At 48.0% G+C, this 18,729-nt stretch overlaps 7 protein-coding genes across 8 annotated transcripts in view; 4 read left to right on the top strand and 3 right to left on the bottom strand.

Moving 5' to 3' along the window:
* LOC125957658 (uncharacterized) overlaps positions 1 to 18,729 on the top strand; it is a 367,185-nt gene that overhangs the window by 267,949 nt on the left and 80,507 nt on the right. The window lies entirely within an intron of this gene.
* On the bottom strand, positions 225 to 3,475 carry LOC125957680 (protein lethal(2)essential for life-like). 2 transcript variants are annotated; one of them, XM_049690542.1, is made up of 5 exons: positions 3,386 to 3,475; positions 3,190 to 3,275; positions 1,889 to 2,288; positions 1,310 to 1,409; positions 225 to 910 (listed from the first exon to the last, which is right to left on the bottom strand). In XM_049690542.1, the coding sequence occupies exons 3-5, from the start codon at positions 2,262 to 2,264 to the stop codon at positions 877 to 879; spliced, it is 510 nt and encodes a 169-aa protein (XP_049546499.1). In that variant the 5' UTR covers positions 2,265 to 2,288; positions 3,190 to 3,275; positions 3,386 to 3,475; the 3' UTR covers positions 225 to 876. The 2 variants fall into 2 exon arrangements, with proteins under 2 accessions (XP_049546499.1, XP_049546498.1); XM_049690541.1 differs by having other exon boundaries at positions 1,262 to 1,409.
* LOC125957673 (protein lethal(2)essential for life-like) lies at positions 5,804 to 6,980 on the top strand. Its single transcript, XM_049690534.1, has 3 exons — positions 5,804 to 6,071; positions 6,171 to 6,481; positions 6,573 to 6,980. The coding sequence occupies exons 1-3, from the start codon at positions 5,965 to 5,967 to the stop codon at positions 6,800 to 6,802; spliced, it is 648 nt and encodes a 215-aa protein (XP_049546491.1). The 5' UTR covers positions 5,804 to 5,964; the 3' UTR covers positions 6,803 to 6,980.
* On the bottom strand, positions 7,084 to 9,091 carry LOC125957660 (UBX domain-containing protein 6). Its single transcript, XM_049690514.1, has 2 exons — positions 8,952 to 9,091; positions 7,084 to 8,847 (listed from the first exon to the last, which is right to left on the bottom strand). Exon 2 carries the CDS (start codon positions 8,727 to 8,729, stop codon positions 7,407 to 7,409), a length of 1,323 nt encoding a protein of 440 aa, XP_049546471.1. The 5' UTR covers positions 8,730 to 8,847; positions 8,952 to 9,091; the 3' UTR covers positions 7,084 to 7,406.
* On the top strand, positions 9,843 to 10,937 carry LOC125957688 (ribonuclease kappa-B). Its single transcript, XM_049690551.1, has 3 exons — positions 9,843 to 10,025; positions 10,171 to 10,290; positions 10,362 to 10,937. The coding sequence occupies exons 1-3, from the start codon at positions 9,957 to 9,959 to the stop codon at positions 10,458 to 10,460; spliced, it is 288 nt and encodes a 95-aa protein (XP_049546508.1). The 5' UTR covers positions 9,843 to 9,956; the 3' UTR covers positions 10,461 to 10,937.
* Positions 11,108 to 13,310, top strand: LOC125957651 (DNA primase large subunit). The gene has a single exon (XM_049690500.1). The coding sequence runs from the start codon at positions 11,294 to 11,296 to the stop codon at positions 13,019 to 13,021; it is 1,728 nt and encodes a 575-aa protein (XP_049546457.1). The 5' UTR covers positions 11,108 to 11,293; the 3' UTR covers positions 13,022 to 13,310.
* Positions 13,701 to 17,332, bottom strand: LOC125957667 (transcription factor Jra). The gene is made up of 2 exons (XM_049690525.1): positions 15,945 to 17,332; positions 13,701 to 15,856 (listed from the first exon to the last, which is right to left on the bottom strand). The coding sequence occupies exons 1-2, from the start codon at positions 16,588 to 16,590 to the stop codon at positions 15,537 to 15,539; spliced, it is 966 nt and encodes a 321-aa protein (XP_049546482.1). The 5' UTR covers positions 16,591 to 17,332; the 3' UTR covers positions 13,701 to 15,536.

Consider the following 18,729-nt stretch of genomic DNA (forward strand, 5'->3'; position numbering starts at 1 on the left):
CATATTTCACAAACGGTTTGACGAATTTTGCTTGTAATTTTCTAGACAAAATGTGTCACGCCTATCGATAAACCCGAAATAATGCCGCGGCGTATGTTCGGTCTATTTAATCACCGAAAATACTTGTCAAATTAGTACGGAAAGTTATAACTTGTCGAGACTTTTCGGATACCAGGTCCGCAGGACCAAATTTAAATAAAATGAATCAAACAGACTGATGGTGCGTTCGAAACAAATGTTCAACTCGTTTTTATTGGTATTAGTACATTAATATCGTTCACGAAACTTCTATCAGTTATTATTATTATTAATGTTACGCTGCAAGTATTTTGCAAAACAAGACTAGTTCGGACAATTAAAGAAGGGCCAAGGGTTTGGGTGGCATCTGGAAGGAAATGAGGGCAAACACTAGAACCCAAGAACACGATAGGCTCATCACTAGATTTACACTCTCACCCCCCTCATCGAAAGGGCTGTGTTGTAGTGGTTAGCAGAGTACTACTCGCCCCGTGGTTGTACCGGCAAGCGAAAGCTTTTCGACAGGGTCTGAACATGGTAATGGATCACATTTTATGTTCGGTTTTTATGTTGCTATTGGCAGGGTATATTGGTTATCGCAACTAAGGATGCATGCTAGGATGCTCCTACTAACAGTTGATAAGGGTGAGAATTGGGAAGGCGAGCCTATGCTCCGATGTGTGCGATTTGTGCCTCGAACCCGTGCCTCAAGTGCCCTGGTAACGCTGGTGCATTAGCTTCAAAGGACGGTGAACAGGGGAGGAGAGAGAGGTGATTTCGTTGGGTGTGCTTCAACAATCCTCTCAGCTCTCGACGCTCGCTAATCGGTGTGCGGTGCTGTCTCGGTTCACTATCAGATCACTTGTGGTACGTCAAGTAACGACGCGAAGAACTATACGGCAAGTAGTAGCAGGCAAAGGTGATAAAATATATGATGGGGAAAAAAGAAGAGAAGAAGAACAAAGAAAAAGAAACCAAATAAAAAGAAAAACGAATGATAAGAACACGACCTAGCTAGAGAACAGATAAGAGAAGCGGAAAATTCGGCTCAACCACACGGTACGGTACGGCACGGCCGGACGGAGGCAACCGACTAGGGCAGTAGGGAGAGCCGCGGATGGACACAACGAGGGTGGTACAATGGGCAGTGGTGATGGTGACCTCCGTCCATGCCGCGTGTCGGTGAGTGGCCGAGTAGAAGGGAAAGGGAGGGGTAGTAGTGCACTTCGGGCTGTTGCTTTACTTCTTATCCTCGATGGCCGGTTTACCGGTGTGCCAGATGGGCACGTACTTTTCAACTTTCGGTGCCGGCAGTCCGATCCTCGGTGCGGTGACACTCAGAATACCGTCGGACGAAAGCGCCGACACGATCAGATTGGCGTCGTATCCAACTGTGGAGAAGCAGTAAGGAAGAGAGATTAAATTAAGATCTATGTCCCATGCCTGCCATTAGATCACGAATTCAAACAACACAATCATGATAAACAGCTGATAGTTCTTCTATAGAGCCAACCGTAGCTGACTTGCGACCTGTGACTAATGTAACGGGACCACGAGCAGTACTGACGGCAATTGTGCAATGGATGAGTCAGCTGGGCAGAGCCCGGTCTGATCGGGATCCTTTAATTGGATCGGATGATCTGGCTGCTGTCGCCGGTGAAAGGTATCAGACGGACGGAAATATCCACATCAGGCTCAGGTGCGGTGCGGAACCGATCAGGTATGGTTAGTGCCGCGTAAACTCATGGGAAGGGTGTGTAGTGGTGCAGTGGCCGTGATGAGGGGTGGTGGACCTAAGGCGTGAGGATGAGGATGAGCGTGCCGTTCTCGATCCTTGGATTTCTGCCAGACGCTACCGCACGCTACTTACTTGGTACCAGGTAGCGACGGGAGAACTGCCGCGCCACGTATCCCTGCTCGTCGCGCTTCTCCTCGTGCTTGCCCTCGATCGTGACGTACTTATCGGTGCGGCGCACCGTCACCTCGTGCGGCAAGAACTGATGCACGTCGATCTCGATCTGGAACCGATCGCGATCGGTGTCGACCTTGGCGCCCACATCCCGCAGACTAAAGTAACGCCAGGGACGGTACAGGCTGGACCAGCGGAGCGGTGCCAACGGTGGAACGCGCCAGTAATCATCGCTCGACAGTACCTCCTGCGTCATGGACTTCTCGAGCACGCGCGTGTACAGCGGCAGATCCCAATCGTCCCACCACGTGCGATACTGTACCGGAACCAGCGACATCTTTTGCGCGTTGACACGAGAAACCTAGATCGTACAAGGGGACGTGGTTTGGTATTAAAGCTACCGAAAGGTCAACTTTTCCCACTCGCCCGAAGTTTGTGCTATCGACGGACGGGGCCACGAGGACAGGTTGATGCTCGGTGCGGGTTGTATACACATTTTTGCACAGATTTCAAGTCCCTTCCCGGGGCTTTTGTTAGCCCCCGGTGGGATGGTGGTTAAACTATTCCTAACTTGGGCCTTTGGGTTGCTGATAGTGCAATTTATCGATTTAACACACTGTCACGCTGGATTACGCCGATTATAAATAGGCAAGCAGATAGACGAGGAGGAGGCACACTAGCATGGCCACGGCCTTAGCGTCTGTCCCTATCGGTTTCCTACAACACCAGCAGGAGGTTGCTGTCGTCCTTTTTTTTTGAATGACATTTTCTCCATTTTTCTAACCATCCTTCGGAGCGAGAACGCTCGTCTTGCCATCCACACCGGGGGGGGGAGGGCGATGTGCCTGTCATATCGTTTGCCACGCTATGGACTACTCTCCACTTCAGCGATACAACGTGCCTCACCGCGGCCTGCTACTGCTGTTGGTTCATAAATCCGTGGTTCTCCGCCTACTCCGGTTTCCGATTGTAGGGAGGTGCGATGGTATTGGATGATAATAAAAATTCATCGAATTCAAGGCCGAATCACTATCGCGGACGCGGAATCACCTTGCGCGAACCTTGGCCAGCATTGGGGCATACTTTTGCCGAATTTTTAGTCCGCACCCACCTTGGCCCTTGACACTTTGCTGGCCTCAACCGCCATTCTCTGGACACGGAACGATAACCCTAACCTTAACCGGGAAAACTGGGAATGACGCACCTTCAGACCGCGACCCGAATGACCGTGTCTTGAAACATTGGACTTGCCTTGCACTTACCTAGCGGTGAGCTCTGATTGAAGCGAAAGCAAAAGTGCTTGGCGACGATTCACCGATCAGCGGACAATAAGCGAAAGTTTAGTGACCTGCAAGGAGATGCAAGGACCAACCACAATCAACCCGAGACGACCAAGCCGCGTGTCTTACTAGACTTAGGGCAACACAGGTTCAGTGAATGGGCGCGGGCAGCACTTACGGTACGGGTAATGGCCAACGCCAAGTGACCAAACGAGAGGATGGAACAAAAGTTGAACCGCTTCCAACGAGCACGTCGACGAGACTCGTGGTCCGGATGGCCAGATTTGAATTCTGTTTTGATTTGGCGCGCGCGCGCGCACTTACCCCCAACCTGGCCGCGCCACTCCATCGTCTCTGCCACTACCACCCGGACACCGATTTCGCGCTCGGATTTGCTCGGATGTTCGCGTGCTCTCGTTCTACCTGTAAGGTATTTTTGCGGCCATAAACGATACAAGGTGAGGGTAATCCGGGAGTCGTCCGGTAGAGGGGACCATCGGAGGAAGGCCCTTTACGGCGCTATGATGTTGCCGTACTTGGCCGCCTCTGGTGTGTGCGCGAGCGAGCGCGCGCGCCCTTTTTTTTTCGTCGATTGTGTTTACAACGCGATTCAAATCACGGGAGGAGAAGGGTTAATTTGGATGAAGAGGTATTGGCCACACTCATCATCCACCAATACACACGCTTGGTTAGAAGGAGGGTCGGGGGAACTAGACACACGTGGTATGATGCCTGATCGTGTATCGCGCCAAAACTGTATCGGAAGTTGGAAGCAACGGGTTTTGCGTCGATTGAAACCGATTGACACCGGCAGGATGGGGGGTAGGGGGGTCTGCTGGGTACTGGAACAATGCGCAGTTGTTGCTACTGTTGCTGAGGAATGCAATCAACCGTGAAGATGACATTCACACGCACCACGCGGCACACATGGTATGCTTTGCCACTGTTAATGATGTGGAAGCCGGTAGGCAACGAGATTTGCCAAACACACCCTCAATTTCAAGGTCACTAACCTACCAGCCTTTGAGGGCAGGCAACAGTAATAATTGGCTGCCGCCGGAACAGGTATGTACCCCCCACCACTGGATGGCATCCACTGCTTCCGCGTTTCTTACTTGGAGATTGATACGCCGCTCGTGTGCTGACCAGCACAACAGAAATGGCTTTGTATGGCATTATTGTTTGGTGTTGCATCGGTGGACGGGTGGGTGTGGACGATGTGTGGGTTGGTTTGGGTGACAACGCGCGGCGTGCAAACTGGACCGGACACACGTGGTTCCATTGAATGCCAGCGTAACCGCCAGCGTATTTGGTGCTACAATCCGCGATGCACCACCGATTGGGGTTTTGAATTAATCACCATAAAAGAACCAGCGGCCGAGGCTGGTGGAGTGCGGATGGTGGTGAGAACTGGAGTGTTCGATTAGTTGAAGGGTTATGGGAGGGCTTCCCAGATTGTTATGCAGGGATCAATGGTGGTGGAAGGTAGTATGGTTTGACATTTTAATTTAGATCACTTGAATTGAATGACCAACACGCTCTGGGACAAAATTAAAAATTTCCACACATTCGCTTTGGAGCACCTTATCATCATGCGTATCTAGCAGGAGTATAAAGGGATCTCTTGAAAAAGTAAAGCAATCTTTTTTAAGAAACTAAAATTACGATCACATTCTTATTAAATTTTGTCAAAATTGTCCTATATTGTCCTAAAATAGTTAATATTTTCCATCGCAGAGCGCTCCAAACCTTGGTGTAGATAAGTATCCTGAAGCTGTACCGCATGTACCGCCGACTTTTAGTTCCAAAACCTGCAAATGATTGAGCAAATTGGATGAAACTATAATGAGTATTACTGTACCATTAATATGATTTACGTTGTATTAGAACTACCTAGCACATATCCATTGTAACGTCTAATTCTCCAGCAACGCAACTGGCAAGACGGCCCCAAAGCTCATCAGCTATAAAATAGATTCGGCAAACAGTCTGTCCCCTCCACTTGCGAAACACTTATGTCTTGCGCGCGTTAGTCAAACACTTACACGATTACGAGAAGCCTGCTCTCATAGGAGAAATAAACAACATCTGCTGCTCATTGCCGGCTATGGCGAATCGGATCGTGTTGCTTGTAGATCTCGTAATACCACTACGATCACCTTTAGCGACCCTATATCAATTTTCCAATTAATTAATACTCCTCCACAACTCCCGTTGATCAAATGTATATGACCATTAATTTAAATTTGAACGATGATCCCGCAGAAAAACGTTCAAATTCATGTTTGCTCCACGATTCCGATTCCAAGACAGAGTGGACCAGAATGATCGACCGCTGCCCCTGGTGCCGTGGGGCGATGTTAACAGCTAGCGATGACGACAACCCAGCCCGAGGCGGCCATCGGACAAACGAATATTTATTCATCTTTCGCGACCATGGCGATCAAGATGATGATGCGGTCCCCCCGGGGTGTGTATGTGCGAGCATGGTACTCGCAAGTACTTGAAGATTCTATGTGTTCGGCATTCGCAATATCGTGTGCCCGACAGAATCCGCCTCAACGCTGTTAGAATCGTTACGAGGCTTTCCCTCATTTTCGGGTGCTAAGTGACCACGGTAGGCGCGTATAAATAACTGATCGGTACAACGGGAACGGCCCCAGTTGATCAGTGCCATCGAATCGTGAGTGAGTGTAGTGTAGGTTTCGCTGTAGAAGCCTCTTATTTTCTCTTATCAAAACCAGTTGTGTCGACGCCATGTCTAGTGTGCCGATGTACGTGCGTGATTGGTGGGACGATGATCTGTTCGACAGTCCTCGCAGAGCATCGCGATTGATGGATCACCACTTTTCCACCGGATTGTTGTACGTAGCTCCGGCTGGTGCAGTCATTTGTGCATACTGATAATCCCATTAAAATGAAACACACTCCCATTTGCACGGTCATCCAATCCAACCGGACAGCTCGGAGGACATGCAAAGGATTGCCTCGAACTTTCATTCGTCAAACTTTCTGCGCTCATCCCGGCTGGGTGGCAGCTTTCGACGCCCCTCTACGCTATCGGGCAGCGAGTTCGTGGCACCGAAACAGTTCAGCACGCTGTGCGCAGCCAACCAGCGGCTGCAGATCACGCTGGACGTGCAACAATTCGCACCGCATGAGATCACCGTTAAAACCGTCAACGGTTCGATCGTGGTCGAGGGTCAACACGGTGAGAAGCAGGATGAGCATGGGTACATTTCGCGGCACTTTGTCCGTCGCTACATACTACCGGGTAGGTTACAATCGGTACTAGAGTATGGCTAGATAAATTCCGAAACACTTTCTCTAACACACATACACACCTTCTCCTTTGTGACTATCAGATGACCACGATCCGAAGGACGTCTATTCGAGCCTCTCGATGGACGGTATGCTGACGATTGTTTCGCCTAGAAATCCTCCTCCACCACCACCGCCACCTCCTGCGGTACAAAAATCTCAAGAAGTCATTTACGAACGAACGATCCCGGTACAACGCATCGAAGAACGGACCATGGAGAGTGTAAGAACGACATCGGAAAGTGTTAGCAGTGAAAGCAACGGAAAGCAATGATAAGCGGCAAGTACCGTTCCAGGTGCCATGTGACACAGTTATCGTTCGATTGCCTTAGGCGTGCGTTTCTAATGTTCCCTGCATAAAACGTATTTGGCCAGAATTAAAGTGTGTAGCGCAATAACGACAGCAAGGTGCTAATTGTGCAAATTGCATCCATGTGCCAACACCAAACATTCTCCATTGTGTAGAACTTACTTTTTGCATGCGCTAAAACCCATAAAAACATTTACCGTATGATCCAATGAAGCTACTTTGCACACAGAAAAGCCACGAACGTCTCGTTGCAATAGTGTTACGATTTATTTCCATTATTATACCATTTCATAATCATTCACACCAAAACATTAGACTGTTGCTCCGTAACTGCAGTTGGTTCATTGGTGCTGACGGAAGGTAAGTGGCTATAAGATCGATAATAAAAATAATTTAACTTCACGACGCAATGGAATGGAAACGAGTTTCCTATTCAAGCGAGTGACAACATCTACACACAGCAGCTTGGCTCGTAGCTATCATATCACCGAGCGTACCTAACGCCAACCCGCTGCCGTTACCTCCGATCGCTTTCCCACTCGGGCGATTCCTGACTGTTGAGCGAGAGTTAGAACGATTGAATCAGCAGCATCAGTTCCTCTTTTAGGTAGTCCGCTAAACCCTTCGATTCGTTCTCGTAGCTAAAATTAAACACCATCGTCGGGACAAGCCTTAGATCGTACAGCGATTTATCGAGCTCGTCACCGTGGCTGACCTTCTGGCCACCGGGAGCGATGAGCGAAAACTCGGCCGACTCGTGCATCAGACAGGACTGCACGAACTCGTACACTTGACTCAGCTTCTCGTAGACGTTGAATGTACCCTGTAGATACACACCGTTAGGGAACCTTACGCGTAACAAGGAAAATCGGTACCGATTAATCGTGCGCAGTTCCTCCTTCTCACGCATCGCTTTCGTTTTCAGAATTTGTGCCTGTTCGATGGCTTCGGTGCGCAGCTGCTGTTCGCGCTTCAGCTCTTCGGGCGATATCCGGAAGAAGTCCGGCGGCAGATTGGTACGCTTGACCTGTGACGGTAGCAGCACCTGTAAGTTACGATCCAGTTCGAGTTGAATCGGTTCGGCAGCTTTCAATGCCTCTAGCAGCACCTCGAGCGAACAGTCAGCATCGATGTTGTCCTCCGACCAAATCAAATGCGGCTCACCATCGAGCTCGATCTCCGCAAACCCGGCCGCATGCAGAAACTCCAAAGAGCCCTCGCAAACCTTGATTTTGTCGCAAAACATCCGGTTCGTCATGCGCAGTTTCTTGTACTTTTCCTCGTTCGGATGGTTTATGATGTTCTCGATGCACTTGGTCAATGTTTCGATGCACACTTCGGCCTTATCTTTGGGATTGCAGTTGTAGATGATGAGACAAGCGGTGAGACCCCGATCGAGCGCCAGCTGCTCGTAGAGGAACTCTTTGATTTTCACCTTCCATTCTTTGCGGGGTAGTACCTCTTCACTTATCATCGAGCAACGGAAGTAAACTCCCTGAACAGCGTAATCTTTCTTCACATCGGCAGCCTCGGCATCGTGTCTCTCTTCAACATTCTGCGACTGATCACTCGTTCCAGCCTCATCCTTAGCACGCTTCTCAGCCTCCAACTCCTTGCGCACCTGTGCCCGAATGGCCGCTAGAGAGGTGTTGAACTCCTTCTTGTCTTTACCTTCGAACCTTGCTAGAGCGGCCGCGGCCGCTACTTTTGCTTCGGCCGATATCTCACTACGCTTCGGCGGCACGTACACATCCCTTGGCGCCGGTTTCGATGACGACGAGGGAGCCGGTGTGGTCGAATTAAGCTTCCGACCGGGACCAGCACCTCCGAACTTGAGTTTTGCTTCGGCTTTCTTCTTGGCGAAGAAGTTCTTGATCTTACTCGGTGCCATCGTTGAGCGCTACAGGTGGTGTTACTAAGACCAGTTGCTTAGATACGTGGCGTATGTTCCTTGGGTAGATTCAAACGAGCGACCGACAGTTTTAGTTCCTCGATCTCCTTAGCGGTACCTGTAATCGATATCATGCAAGGTTTATCAACATTACCGCTCCTAACAAAGGACGGATGCTGACTCATCCAACAGCAGACTGACTTGACTCAGATCGATACTTACTCGGACGTATGAATCGATTGGTGATCCGGTTACCGTACTTTCGCCAAGACAGGCCAATGCAAACCACCAGCGTGAGCAGGACGGTCGAGAAAATTTGCAGTAACAGCAGCTGGAACTCGGTGAAATTCAACCAGCGAGTGCCTCCGTCCAAAGCAAGCTTCGCGAACTGTAGGGTTTCACACACGAACCACCACCCGGTGGCCAAGATGTTTAGCTTGAAATCCGGCAGAGGTTCTGGCTCGTCGATGTTATTTTCAGTGCCTTCGAATGCACTACCAGCTGAGGTCGGCGATACTACTGTTGCTGGTGCAGATGGAAGTGCGAGAAGTCTCCGCACCGAGTCACCCGCGAGCAGCAAGTACTCCGATATCAGGGTCGTTATGTTGAGCAGGATAAGCGCATCGAAAACCATCGAACTAACGCCGGGCTACGGCTGCAATCTCGAAGAGGAACCGTAAACAAACAGATAGATCAATCCCTTCACTTTTCTCGAAGCTCCGCTGATATTCCGTGTTCAGTGCGTGTTAATTTTTTTTTCAATTTTTGCACGAAATTCACGAAATGCTCGCTCACCGCACGTAAACAAATAAAAAATCGATTCCTCGATTCATCGACGAATCTATGGGTGAGAATGTTGAATCAAAAACTCACTATGGAAGATGGTTTTTTCCTCAAATTTGTCATCAAGAACAACGATTTTATTGGGAATATGGTTGAGAATTGTTTTAAAAGAATTGTTCTTTAGGATCGAGTAGCAAGACCTTATGAAAAATCTTGATTTTATGCCCTTCAACAACTCAAGCCACCTGCTCCAGGAATCACCACTTCTCCCAGTTGTCAACATTTTTCATTCATTTTTTCTGACATCACATGGTATATTCAAGACACTCTTGTGTGTGGTCTTGTGATCAAAAATCGTGCACGGAAAAGTAAAAATCGGGCCGAGAATTTTGCTCTTGCGAATTTTGCCGCGGACTGACCGAGTGTACCGAAACAAAAATCAGAATGCCTATCTGCGGACCGAAACTTTCGTTGTGCGGATTGATTATCTCCGTCTGGGGAATCATCCAGCTGGTAAGAAGGGTTGGGGATTCCAGCCTCCTCAATCTTCGTTGCGGTTTGTTTATCGCCCGCAACGAGATGAGTAATCGATATTCGGGCACATCTTTGCACTTTTATCCTAATTTTCAATGTTGTGTCCCTTTCTCGTTCTCTTTAGCTGTTGATGGGAGTGTTTTATTACATCAACAGTGTGGCCCTGATTGAAGATCTTCCCATCGAGGAGCACTATGCAACACCTCAGGAGTTCTATGCAGCCGCTGACGTCGCATACAGTCAGGTGATTACAACGACCGCTCAGGCTAGCACTCATCGATGTTAAACCCTTTCCATGTTGATGTTCACTTCCAGAATGCCTACAACTGTTGGATTGCGGCTTGCATTTACGTCGTGACGTTGGTGTTCTCGGCGCAGCAATTCCACGCCAACAGCCGCTCCACGGTCGCCTAATTTCCTACCCCATCACCTGAGGCAGCTCCACCAACACCCAGGGGCAGTCAATATAGCACTTAAACCGAACAAACCCATCCCCTTTGGTCGTATCTTCCGGATTCCCTCCGATGTGTAAATATGAGTTTATTTGAAGGCAGCACAGCATCGTCCACGCTTTGTACTGTGTCCGCACAACATTCCTTAGGCATGGATTTCGCTTTTGTTTCGACAAGCGCTTCACCCTTTCCATCGTACACACGGTCGTGTCCCTTCGGTCCCGGTGTGTTTCCCCCGTCAAAGTGTAAAAGGCCGCAAATGTTAATACCAAAAGCCATACAGTGAACAACGGCAAGAGCGTTTAACTACAGTTTCCTGCAGACCACTGAGGCCAAAAGATCCGCCGTGTACCATCTAGACAAAGGGCAGTAAGAACTTGCCGTCTGTAGGAGATGTAGCAGAACAAGCAGGCAAATATATTCTGAAAGTTATATTGTACGCTGAGCCCACGTAGTTCGATTCTGCCGTTCAGTTAGTATTCTATATTTATCCGTTTCTGTTATCGCAATAAACATAGTAGACGTATGATGTAAATCAAACGATTCTTCATCAACAGCAACGATTAGAAAAACAGGATTTTTCTGCACTTTTTGAAAAACTCGGGGTTTCCGGCAAGGGCATGCTGTGAGATTTTTCCTTTCGTTTTGATCGTTTTCGCCGTTTCGTTCGTTTCGTAGATTTCGTTTTCGCCTTTTCGCCTTGTGGTAAAAAACGCGGGAAAATCGTTGGTTGTTTTTAATCGTGAACTGCGAGTTTCAATTTTTGTGGCTGAAGAACTTCGTTTGTCCTGCAAAATGATAAATTCGCGACAAAACTATCTTAACGCGAAACGGTTCGCGGCCGATATGGCGCTGGAACACATCATACCACACAACGTCTGCTTCTATCTCATACCGCCGATCGTGGATTTGACCATCGAGGATTTCGAGAAGCTCGCCCTGGAACGGTTGAAGATGTTGCGGCTGCTGGAGCAGGTGGCGGCCAAAAACCCTAAAGCCACACCGGAAGCGTGGCGTGAAGCGGTGCTGGCCGAGGTAAATCACGACGGATTGCGCATGTACGCGAAGCTGTTTCGGGGCAACATAAACGATGATGCGACGAAGATGGCACGCCGGCGGGACTATCTTTCACACTTCATCCTCCGCTTCGCCTACTGTCGCTCGGAGGAGCTGCGCCGCTGGTTCATCGCACGGGAGATGGAGCTGTTTCGTCTCAAGTTTAGCGCACTGTCCGCGCGCGACATCAAGGAGTTCCTCGAGGTGTACGAACTGGATTACAGTCCGCTGGCGGACGCAGAGAAGGCCGAAATCTCGGAGCAGCTGTGCATGAGCACGGCGAACCAAACGAGACTGAAGATGGAAACGAGCGACTTCTACGCGGTTCACTTTACTGAGGTGCTGAACCTCGTGCGGGATAGAAAGTGTTTCCTGAAGGGCGGCAAAGCGTACATTCCGCCCGAGAGTTTTGTGCACGTCGTCGCCCGGAAGCACCAGCAGCTTATCGAGGACGGTTTGAAGGCGCACCTGCGCATGCTGCCGACGCTGGAGATTGATGAGCGGTTCTCGATGCTACTCAAATCCATTCACACATCGTACACGGGCAAGAACTACACCGTGTCCAAAACGGATAGCGTGCCGATTGAGAGCATTGATCAGCTGTCCAAAAAATCCTTCCCACTTTGCATGCGCCACATACATGATACATTGCGAGCGACACATCACATCAAGCACACAGGCCGCATGCAATACACACTCTTTCTCAAAGCGATCGGCGTCACGATGGATGATTGCGTGCGGTTTTGGCGTGAAGAGCTTACACGAGGCAAGATACCAATCGAGAAGTTCGAGAAGGAGTATGCGTACAACATTCGGCACAATTACGGCAAAGAGGGATCCCGTGTGAACTACTCACCGTTCTCCTGCATGAAAGTGATCACCCAGGCCATTGGACCGGCCGACACCCATGGCTGTCCATTTAAAAACCTTGACGCCAGCGCACTCAAGATCAAGTTGGCCGGGTACGGTTTGAGCGCTCTCGATTGCGATGAAGTAGCAGGATACGCGGCTAAAGGGCACTATCAGATAGCTTGCGGGAAGTACTTCGAGACGTTGCACGAGACAAAGCTGGAGGAAGGTATCAACCATCCTAATCAGTACTTTGAGTTAAGCCAGCTTACGATGGAAGGCAGAAGCACGACGGAACGCTCTCGAGGTCGGGCACCACAGCAGCAAAATCCTCGCTGGACTGGCGGTAGTCAAACCACTAGCCAAGCGCACCATGAATCCAGTTTCCTTGGCGATTCCAGTACTTTAAACGGGGCCGGCGACGATCAGGAACTGTGGGAAATCATGGAAACAAAAGATAAGGAGTCCGAAGCCATCGGCCTAGAATCGATATCCTCCGTCAGCAAAAACAAGCAACAAGTACCTGCGACCAAAGGCAACCCCAAGGCATCTCCGGCGAAGCTTACGACGAAGGACTGGGATGATGAGGATTTCGATCTGCTAGAGTTGAATGAATGATTCAACGAAACGCAGGAAATATTGTGCAAAAGAGCCAAGGTATGGTATCGTAGCGTTGCATTGAAATTCGATCAATCGATATCTTAAGAGTCTATTATATGATTGAAATCTAAACTCAACTACCTGTATGATAAGCTTTTGTGATATGTAATGCGTGAGTAAAATCCGAATACGTCATTCACTAGGACACTAAACGCAGTTCGCTCGTTAACATACAAGGGTAAGATCAACGGAAAGATTTTTGTACGGATATGCTTTTCAAAATTCTTACATTTTTCATGCATTACGCAGGGCAACAAGATTAGAAAGTTAAATTAAGGTGGCTGCAACGTTTACCTGTTGTACTAAAGGAAATCTTCAAGAGCAAGGTTTAAATGCAAATTCTTGCCATTGTGTTGATACTGCGAAATGTGAAGTTGATACTGAAATTGATTGATACAGTTTCTCATTTGTCTTTGAGCGGTCCAAAGTTAACCCAAAATGAAAGAAGTGCATGAAATTGTTGATAGCCGACATATGACGAAGAGCATCCTCTAGTTACCTGGAACCGTTTGTGCAAGAGGAACACAATCTTTTGATTACCCCATAATCGTTGTAATGAATCATTTGGGTTACTGTTATCTAGTTGTCGCTGTTCCCTTATCGGCTGCGCAGCGCCGCCGAGGTTGCCGTGTATGCATGAAGGAAAAAAGAAGGAATGTTTATTTGAGGCTCGATTTCAAGAGATGCACCTAGATGGTCGCCTAGTTTAGTTCCTAGCGAGTCGGCTGGTGCACAGCTCCAAACACCACTACTACATTCCTTCGTCCGATCGGGTTAAGGTCAACTGGTTTGTCGCGACGGTATAGTGTTGCTTTGCTACTACCCTTCGACGACGATTACATCATCGTCACAGTTCGACAAGAAAACGGGTATAGGCTATGCCATTTTAAGCAGATATTTTGTGGCTAGCTGTTGCCGGAAGGATTTATCCACAGTAATTAACACTCTTCCGCTCATTGTGGCTAGATCAGCGGATGGAACTTAATAGATTCCTCTGCTAATGAAAAGACGCACTGTAATCCACAGTTCATGGATGTTTCTTTATGTAAATAATGGTAGTGGTTTTTAGTTTATTGTAAATATCTTCAAAAAATAAACTAAAAACAAAACTAAAACGCTTACAAACTAATCATCGTATGACTCTCTATAGCACATGGTGCTTATAAGCTAAATAGTAAATTGCGTTCTTTTTACCAACTCGTATGCATCCCGCATTGCATCATTCCAGCCTTCCCACTGGTATATAATCGGCACTCTGTACAATTTTGGATTGTGACATTACACCTTAAAGACCCTATCTGAGAATCGGGCACCATCCGTGCCCCTGTGATAGTGGTGTTATCATCAACAACTGTTTTCCACGGTACTCGTTGTGCCTGCTCTCTTGCTTCCCTTTTCTATTCGTGTATGGCTAATCTGCTTTCCATTTCATCTATTTTTGCAGCTGAATAATTGAATGCTGTAATTGTGTGTTATAACAATTGTCACAATGAAAAATACAAATCTGCTTATTGTGTTTTGTATGCAAACGGAAATCTAAGGTCTATGAATCAGCGGAAGGTTAAGGTTAAGGTTTGTCACTGTGAGTTATCTTCTTCTCTCTTTCTCTTAAATAACTGGTGAAAGTTTCTTGTAACTGGGGATGACAAAGAATGAATGTTTAAGAAGCACAAACACCGGATACCATAATAACTCTTATTGCTTAAAAAGCTTAATTGGAACTGCATCAAACACCAATGAGTGGTGCAAGGGGAAAGGGAACCAAGCATACATTATGACACCGTAATTGCTGGCGGTGGTGTTTCGTAAACCGTACCGCGATTGTTAAAAGCACATACATTACCATCCAACGACTAGAAAGCACTTATTTGCGAAAAGAAACGTTTGATTCTCCGAAACTGCAATAATCAACTAATCAAACAAAACACGTCGATCAAATCTGTCCGTACGTACACTACATGTAAAAGCCCTACGCTAATCACGATCCCTGGTGCACCGTGCATAAGCCATTAATCTCACGCTTATGCAGGAGGCGCGAAGAAAGAATATTCGTCTTCTTAAAAAATTAAACTGGTTAACAGCTACTTTTATCCACCGTTTGCAGACACCGCCCTCTTTTGTTTTCGCGATTTGCTTCTTAAGATGCTATAAAGTTACGATAAGGCATTTCTGTGTTTCACAATGGCAATAAGCTTTGTTTGCGTTGCTGTTTTGTGTTGCTTCTTCCGTTTTAAGGATCTTCCGGTTTTTAAGGAAGCATATCAAATCGACACCAGCGTTTTTATCTCTGCCAGTCCAATCCAGGATTGAATGTGCAGAATCGCTGCTCGTGCGTGCGTTCCTTATAAGCTTAAATTGGTTCTGCGAGTGTCGCAGGCTCTTCCTCGACTACACCAAGAGAGCGAGCGCGCGAGATTAGGACGAAGGTAGAAATGGAATCGTAGAGTTCTAGGAACAGTTGACACTTTTGCTTTCAAAACTTGCCAACCAACGTGATCGTGCACCCTGAGTTGTGGTGTTCGAGAACTTGCTGTTTCAGTTGGAAGATGTGTTGCTTCAGATTGCACACCATCGAGCCCAGCTCGGAGTTTTGCGTCTTCAATTCCTTCACCTTGTCCTCGAGCTTAGAAATGCGCTCAAGCTTCCGCCTCCGGCACTTGCTGGCGGCCACCCGATTGCGCAATCGCTTCCGCTCCAGCTTGATGCGCTCCTGCGATTCCATGTCGATCGGGCTAACCGGTGGTGACGAGGCGGGAGCGATGGGTTCTTCCTTCACCACGCCAGGATAGTTATCTACGAGAGTGTCAGAGGAGACGAACGAGTTGGTTAGATTGGTTGTAATGGTTGGGGCAATATGCAACCCAAGTAAATTGGTGCTTACCGAGATTGGTGTAGGTCATCTCTCCGCCGCTCATACCATTATGACTGCTGGTAATGACGGTGGTACCCAAGCTTGTCGTAGTTGGTGGAGCTAGCTGCGGTTGGGGCTGCGCGCTGAGAGTCTGGTGCTCGGAAACGATGATTGTAGGCTGCGTGGTATTACTGTTGCTATTTACACTACTGTTATTGTTGTTATTGCTGTTGGTGCTGCTTGTGACGCTCAGCTTGCTGCTGTTATCCTTTTTGTGGATGGACAAGAGCGCATCCTCGAAACCCTTGGCAAACTGCTGCTGCTCGGCACTGGCTGAGGGAGGGAATATGATGGTGGAGGGCGTCGGAGTCGGTAGAGCCGCATTGTGGGTAATGATTTTATCCAGCTCCGGCGAAACCAGCTTTAGAAGCTGCATGTCGGGCGACGGCAGAACCGAGGGTATGGTTACCGACTGGTTGTAGCGAGTTTTGCGTGCTTTTCCGGCACCCGGATTGAGCTCCAGCGTCGCTGGTCGCTTCAATCCATTCCCATTTCCTCCACCGGCTGTTCCGATAGCGGCCGTGGTCGGAACGTACTGGACGTTTCCGTCCTCGTAGAACGATTCCATGCCGTTATTGTTGTTGTTGTGTTTGCTGTTCAGAATGTTGTTCCTCATTTTGCACCGGGGATTTTGTGGGTCGTGCGATGGATCAACTTTTGGAGTTTCCAAACTCACAAACTACTGATGACGAGGGCTCGTTGACACACGGACGGCGCTGACACTTGTTTGTTTTCACGTACACAGAATGGATGGCCTTGTTCGAACGTTTATTGCGTTTTGAAGGTTAGCAGCTTTACTGCGGCAAGTTTGCAGACGACCGTTCACTTTGATGTTTCTACCGAGGCTTCCAGCAGGTGGTTTGTGCACTTTAACTCTTCTCCGAGCAGAAGGAGGCCGTTAATCGCGGCTTCCGGAATCGACGGGGAATCTTTGCGATTAACTCGAGTTTGCTAGGGGCTTGTTTTGCTGACACGCACACTTTCAGGCGATGTGTGTATGTGTAATCGCGGACAAAGTGTACAGGCCACTAGGGCGTGTGTGCTTAATTTATTCTGCTCGGTGAAAATTCTTCTCTACAGCTATTATGGTTGTCACGTTGCCTTGCCTTTTAGCACCAAACCGCACATGAACTTCGCACCTTTCGTCGCCACCAGTTGTTTTAACAGAACTTTATTGCTTTAAAATATGTGAAAATACGGGCGGCACGCGTCTATGGATATTCGCCTTTTAAACCCTTTTTCTGGTAACACACAAATGGCTTACGCAAAAAATCACAAACACTTCACGTAAACTTTTGGTGGTTGCTGCATGTTTGTTGTTTGCTGCTCGACGGCTGGGTGAAAAATGCGCTCCCCGTCTCCGAGATGGTCCCCTTTTAGGAATGATTCATACTTTCTAAAAATAGCCTCCGGAGACGTCATCGTCGGGCGTCGTGATTGGTCGGCGTCGCCGTCTCCGTGGTGTGCGTGCTTGGTGCCTAGGTGTGCGTATGTGGAAGCGTTGGCATTTGAGTTTGGCCTACAGTTTTTTTACTTGCACAGTTTTCCTAAAAATTAAGTTAATAGAAAATTTGCACTTGTTGAGGTACTTTTCCGGTTGCCAATTCTTCTGTCTATCGACGTTTATCTATTGTGCCAACCGACTTGGAGGTTTTTGGAGATCCGGTTTTAGTATGGTGTAAATGTGTTTTCGGCCAAAGTCGCGAGCCAATGCAAATTGATGGGCCTGCAGAGGGCACGGTACGGTAGGAGGGTGGTATAGCAAGGGGTTGACACGGTCGACGTTGCCGCGAGATGCGGATACTTGTCGCTGCCGGTTCCGCACATTAGCGGCACATGCTTTAAAAAGAAAATTATCTCCAATCGTAGAACGGAAACACACACATGGCTCGTGATAATCGTCGTGCATATTAAATTCCAATACCAGAGATTAGGTGCCTGGTGGCATTAGCTGAAATGATTAGCTGCACAATGGATGCTCATGACCACAACGAAATACAGTTAATGGAAGTTGTAATTGCATCAGAAAATGATATAAAAAGAGGGTAGTAGGCGCGATTTTAGTGCGGGATTTTAGTGTCTGCCATACGAACAGATGCGTTTAGTATTCCTTTTTTAATACATTGGTTCCCTTGCAAACACCGTTCTCAAGTGGAGAGTTGATCCAACTGATTTGAGCGCAAAAGAAATATGACAGAGGTGGAGAAAATGAGCAAAAGGAAGGAATTTGCAACGCATCCAACGCAATTTGGCACACTCCGCGCCAAGCCTGTTTCAAGAGGTGTGGAATGCACGAGACAAGAACAAAGTCTCTTGACCTCTCCTTCCCCCCGAGAAGTACTTATTATACTGGTGATGATGAGTATGACGAGATGCAGTCTTGCATCAACACGATGGTGCAGATTTTTTTTTGTTATTTCCATTCATCCTGACGATTGGTCCGACTCGTACGACGTTGTGCTAAATTCCGCGGTTTCTGGAAGTTTCCAAAGCTGCGACTACTTTCATTTCGCTTCAAGATAAATTCAAAATATTAACATTCGTATTTTCGGCCTTCTGGGCGACACAATCACTTTCGTTTATCATGCAAAGTTCCCCAAAAGCAATGGGTTTCCAGTTTCCCGTCAATGATTAGAAACGCCAACATGCGATCGCAATTTTGAGTAACCTGCTTATCAGAAAGGCAACCACGACCCGTTTGCCCCTTGTTCCGGTCTTCTGGATTCCCTTATCAGGGCGTTTTATCGAGAGCTAC

Source organism: Anopheles darlingi, chromosome 3 (assembly GCF_943734745.1).
Source record: "Anopheles darlingi chromosome 3, idAnoDarlMG_H_01, whole genome shotgun sequence".
Lineage (NCBI taxonomy): Eukaryota > Metazoa > Arthropoda > Insecta > Diptera > Culicidae > Anopheles > Anopheles darlingi.

Excerpts from the sequence above, each read along its gene's own strand:
- LOC125957688 (XM_049690551.1), top strand. The coding sequence starts at position 9,957 with ATGCCTATCTGCGGACCGAAACTTTCGTTGTGCGGATTGATTATCTCC. Across the intron at positions 10,026-10,170 it reads TCTGGGGAATCATCCAGCTG|CTGTTGATGGGAGTGTTTTA; the intron begins GTAAGAAGGGTT and ends CGTTCTCTTTAG. Across the intron at positions 10,291-10,361 it reads CTGACGTCGCATACAGTCAG|AATGCCTACAACTGTTGGAT; the intron begins GTGATTACAACG and ends GTTCACTTCCAG.
- LOC125957651 (XM_049690500.1), top strand. The coding sequence starts at position 11,294 with ATGATAAATTCGCGACAAAACTATCTTAACGCGAAACGGTTCGCGGCC.
- LOC125957667 (XM_049690525.1), bottom strand. The coding sequence starts at position 16,590 with ATGAGGAACAACATTCTGAACAGCAAACACAACAACAACAATAACGGC. Across the intron at positions 15,857-15,944 it reads GATGACCTACACCAATCTCG|ATAACTATCCTGGCGTGGTG; the intron begins GTAAGCACCAAT and ends ACACTCTCGTAG.
- LOC125957660 (XM_049690514.1), bottom strand. The coding sequence starts at position 8,729 with ATGGCACCGAGTAAGATCAAGAACTTCTTCGCCAAGAAGAAAGCCGAA.
- LOC125957680 (XM_049690541.1), bottom strand. The coding sequence starts at position 2,264 with ATGTCGCTGGTTCCGGTACAGTATCGCACGTGGTGGGACGATTGGGAT. Across the intron at positions 1,410-1,888 it reads CCGTCGCTACCTGGTACCAA|TTGGATACGACGCCAATCTG; the intron begins GTAAGTAGCGTG and ends GCTTCTCCACAG. Across the intron at positions 911-1,261 it reads CCGGCCATCGAGGATAAGAA|TTCTTCGCGTCGTTACTTGA; the intron begins GTAAAGCAACAG and ends CTTGCCGTATAG.
- LOC125957673 (XM_049690534.1), top strand. The coding sequence starts at position 5,965 with ATGTCTAGTGTGCCGATGTACGTGCGTGATTGGTGGGACGATGATCTG. Across the intron at positions 6,072-6,170 it reads CACTTTTCCACCGGATTGTT|CTCGGAGGACATGCAAAGGA; the intron begins GTACGTAGCTCC and ends CCAACCGGACAG. Across the intron at positions 6,482-6,572 it reads CCGTCGCTACATACTACCGG|ATGACCACGATCCGAAGGAC; the intron begins GTAGGTTACAAT and ends TGTGACTATCAG.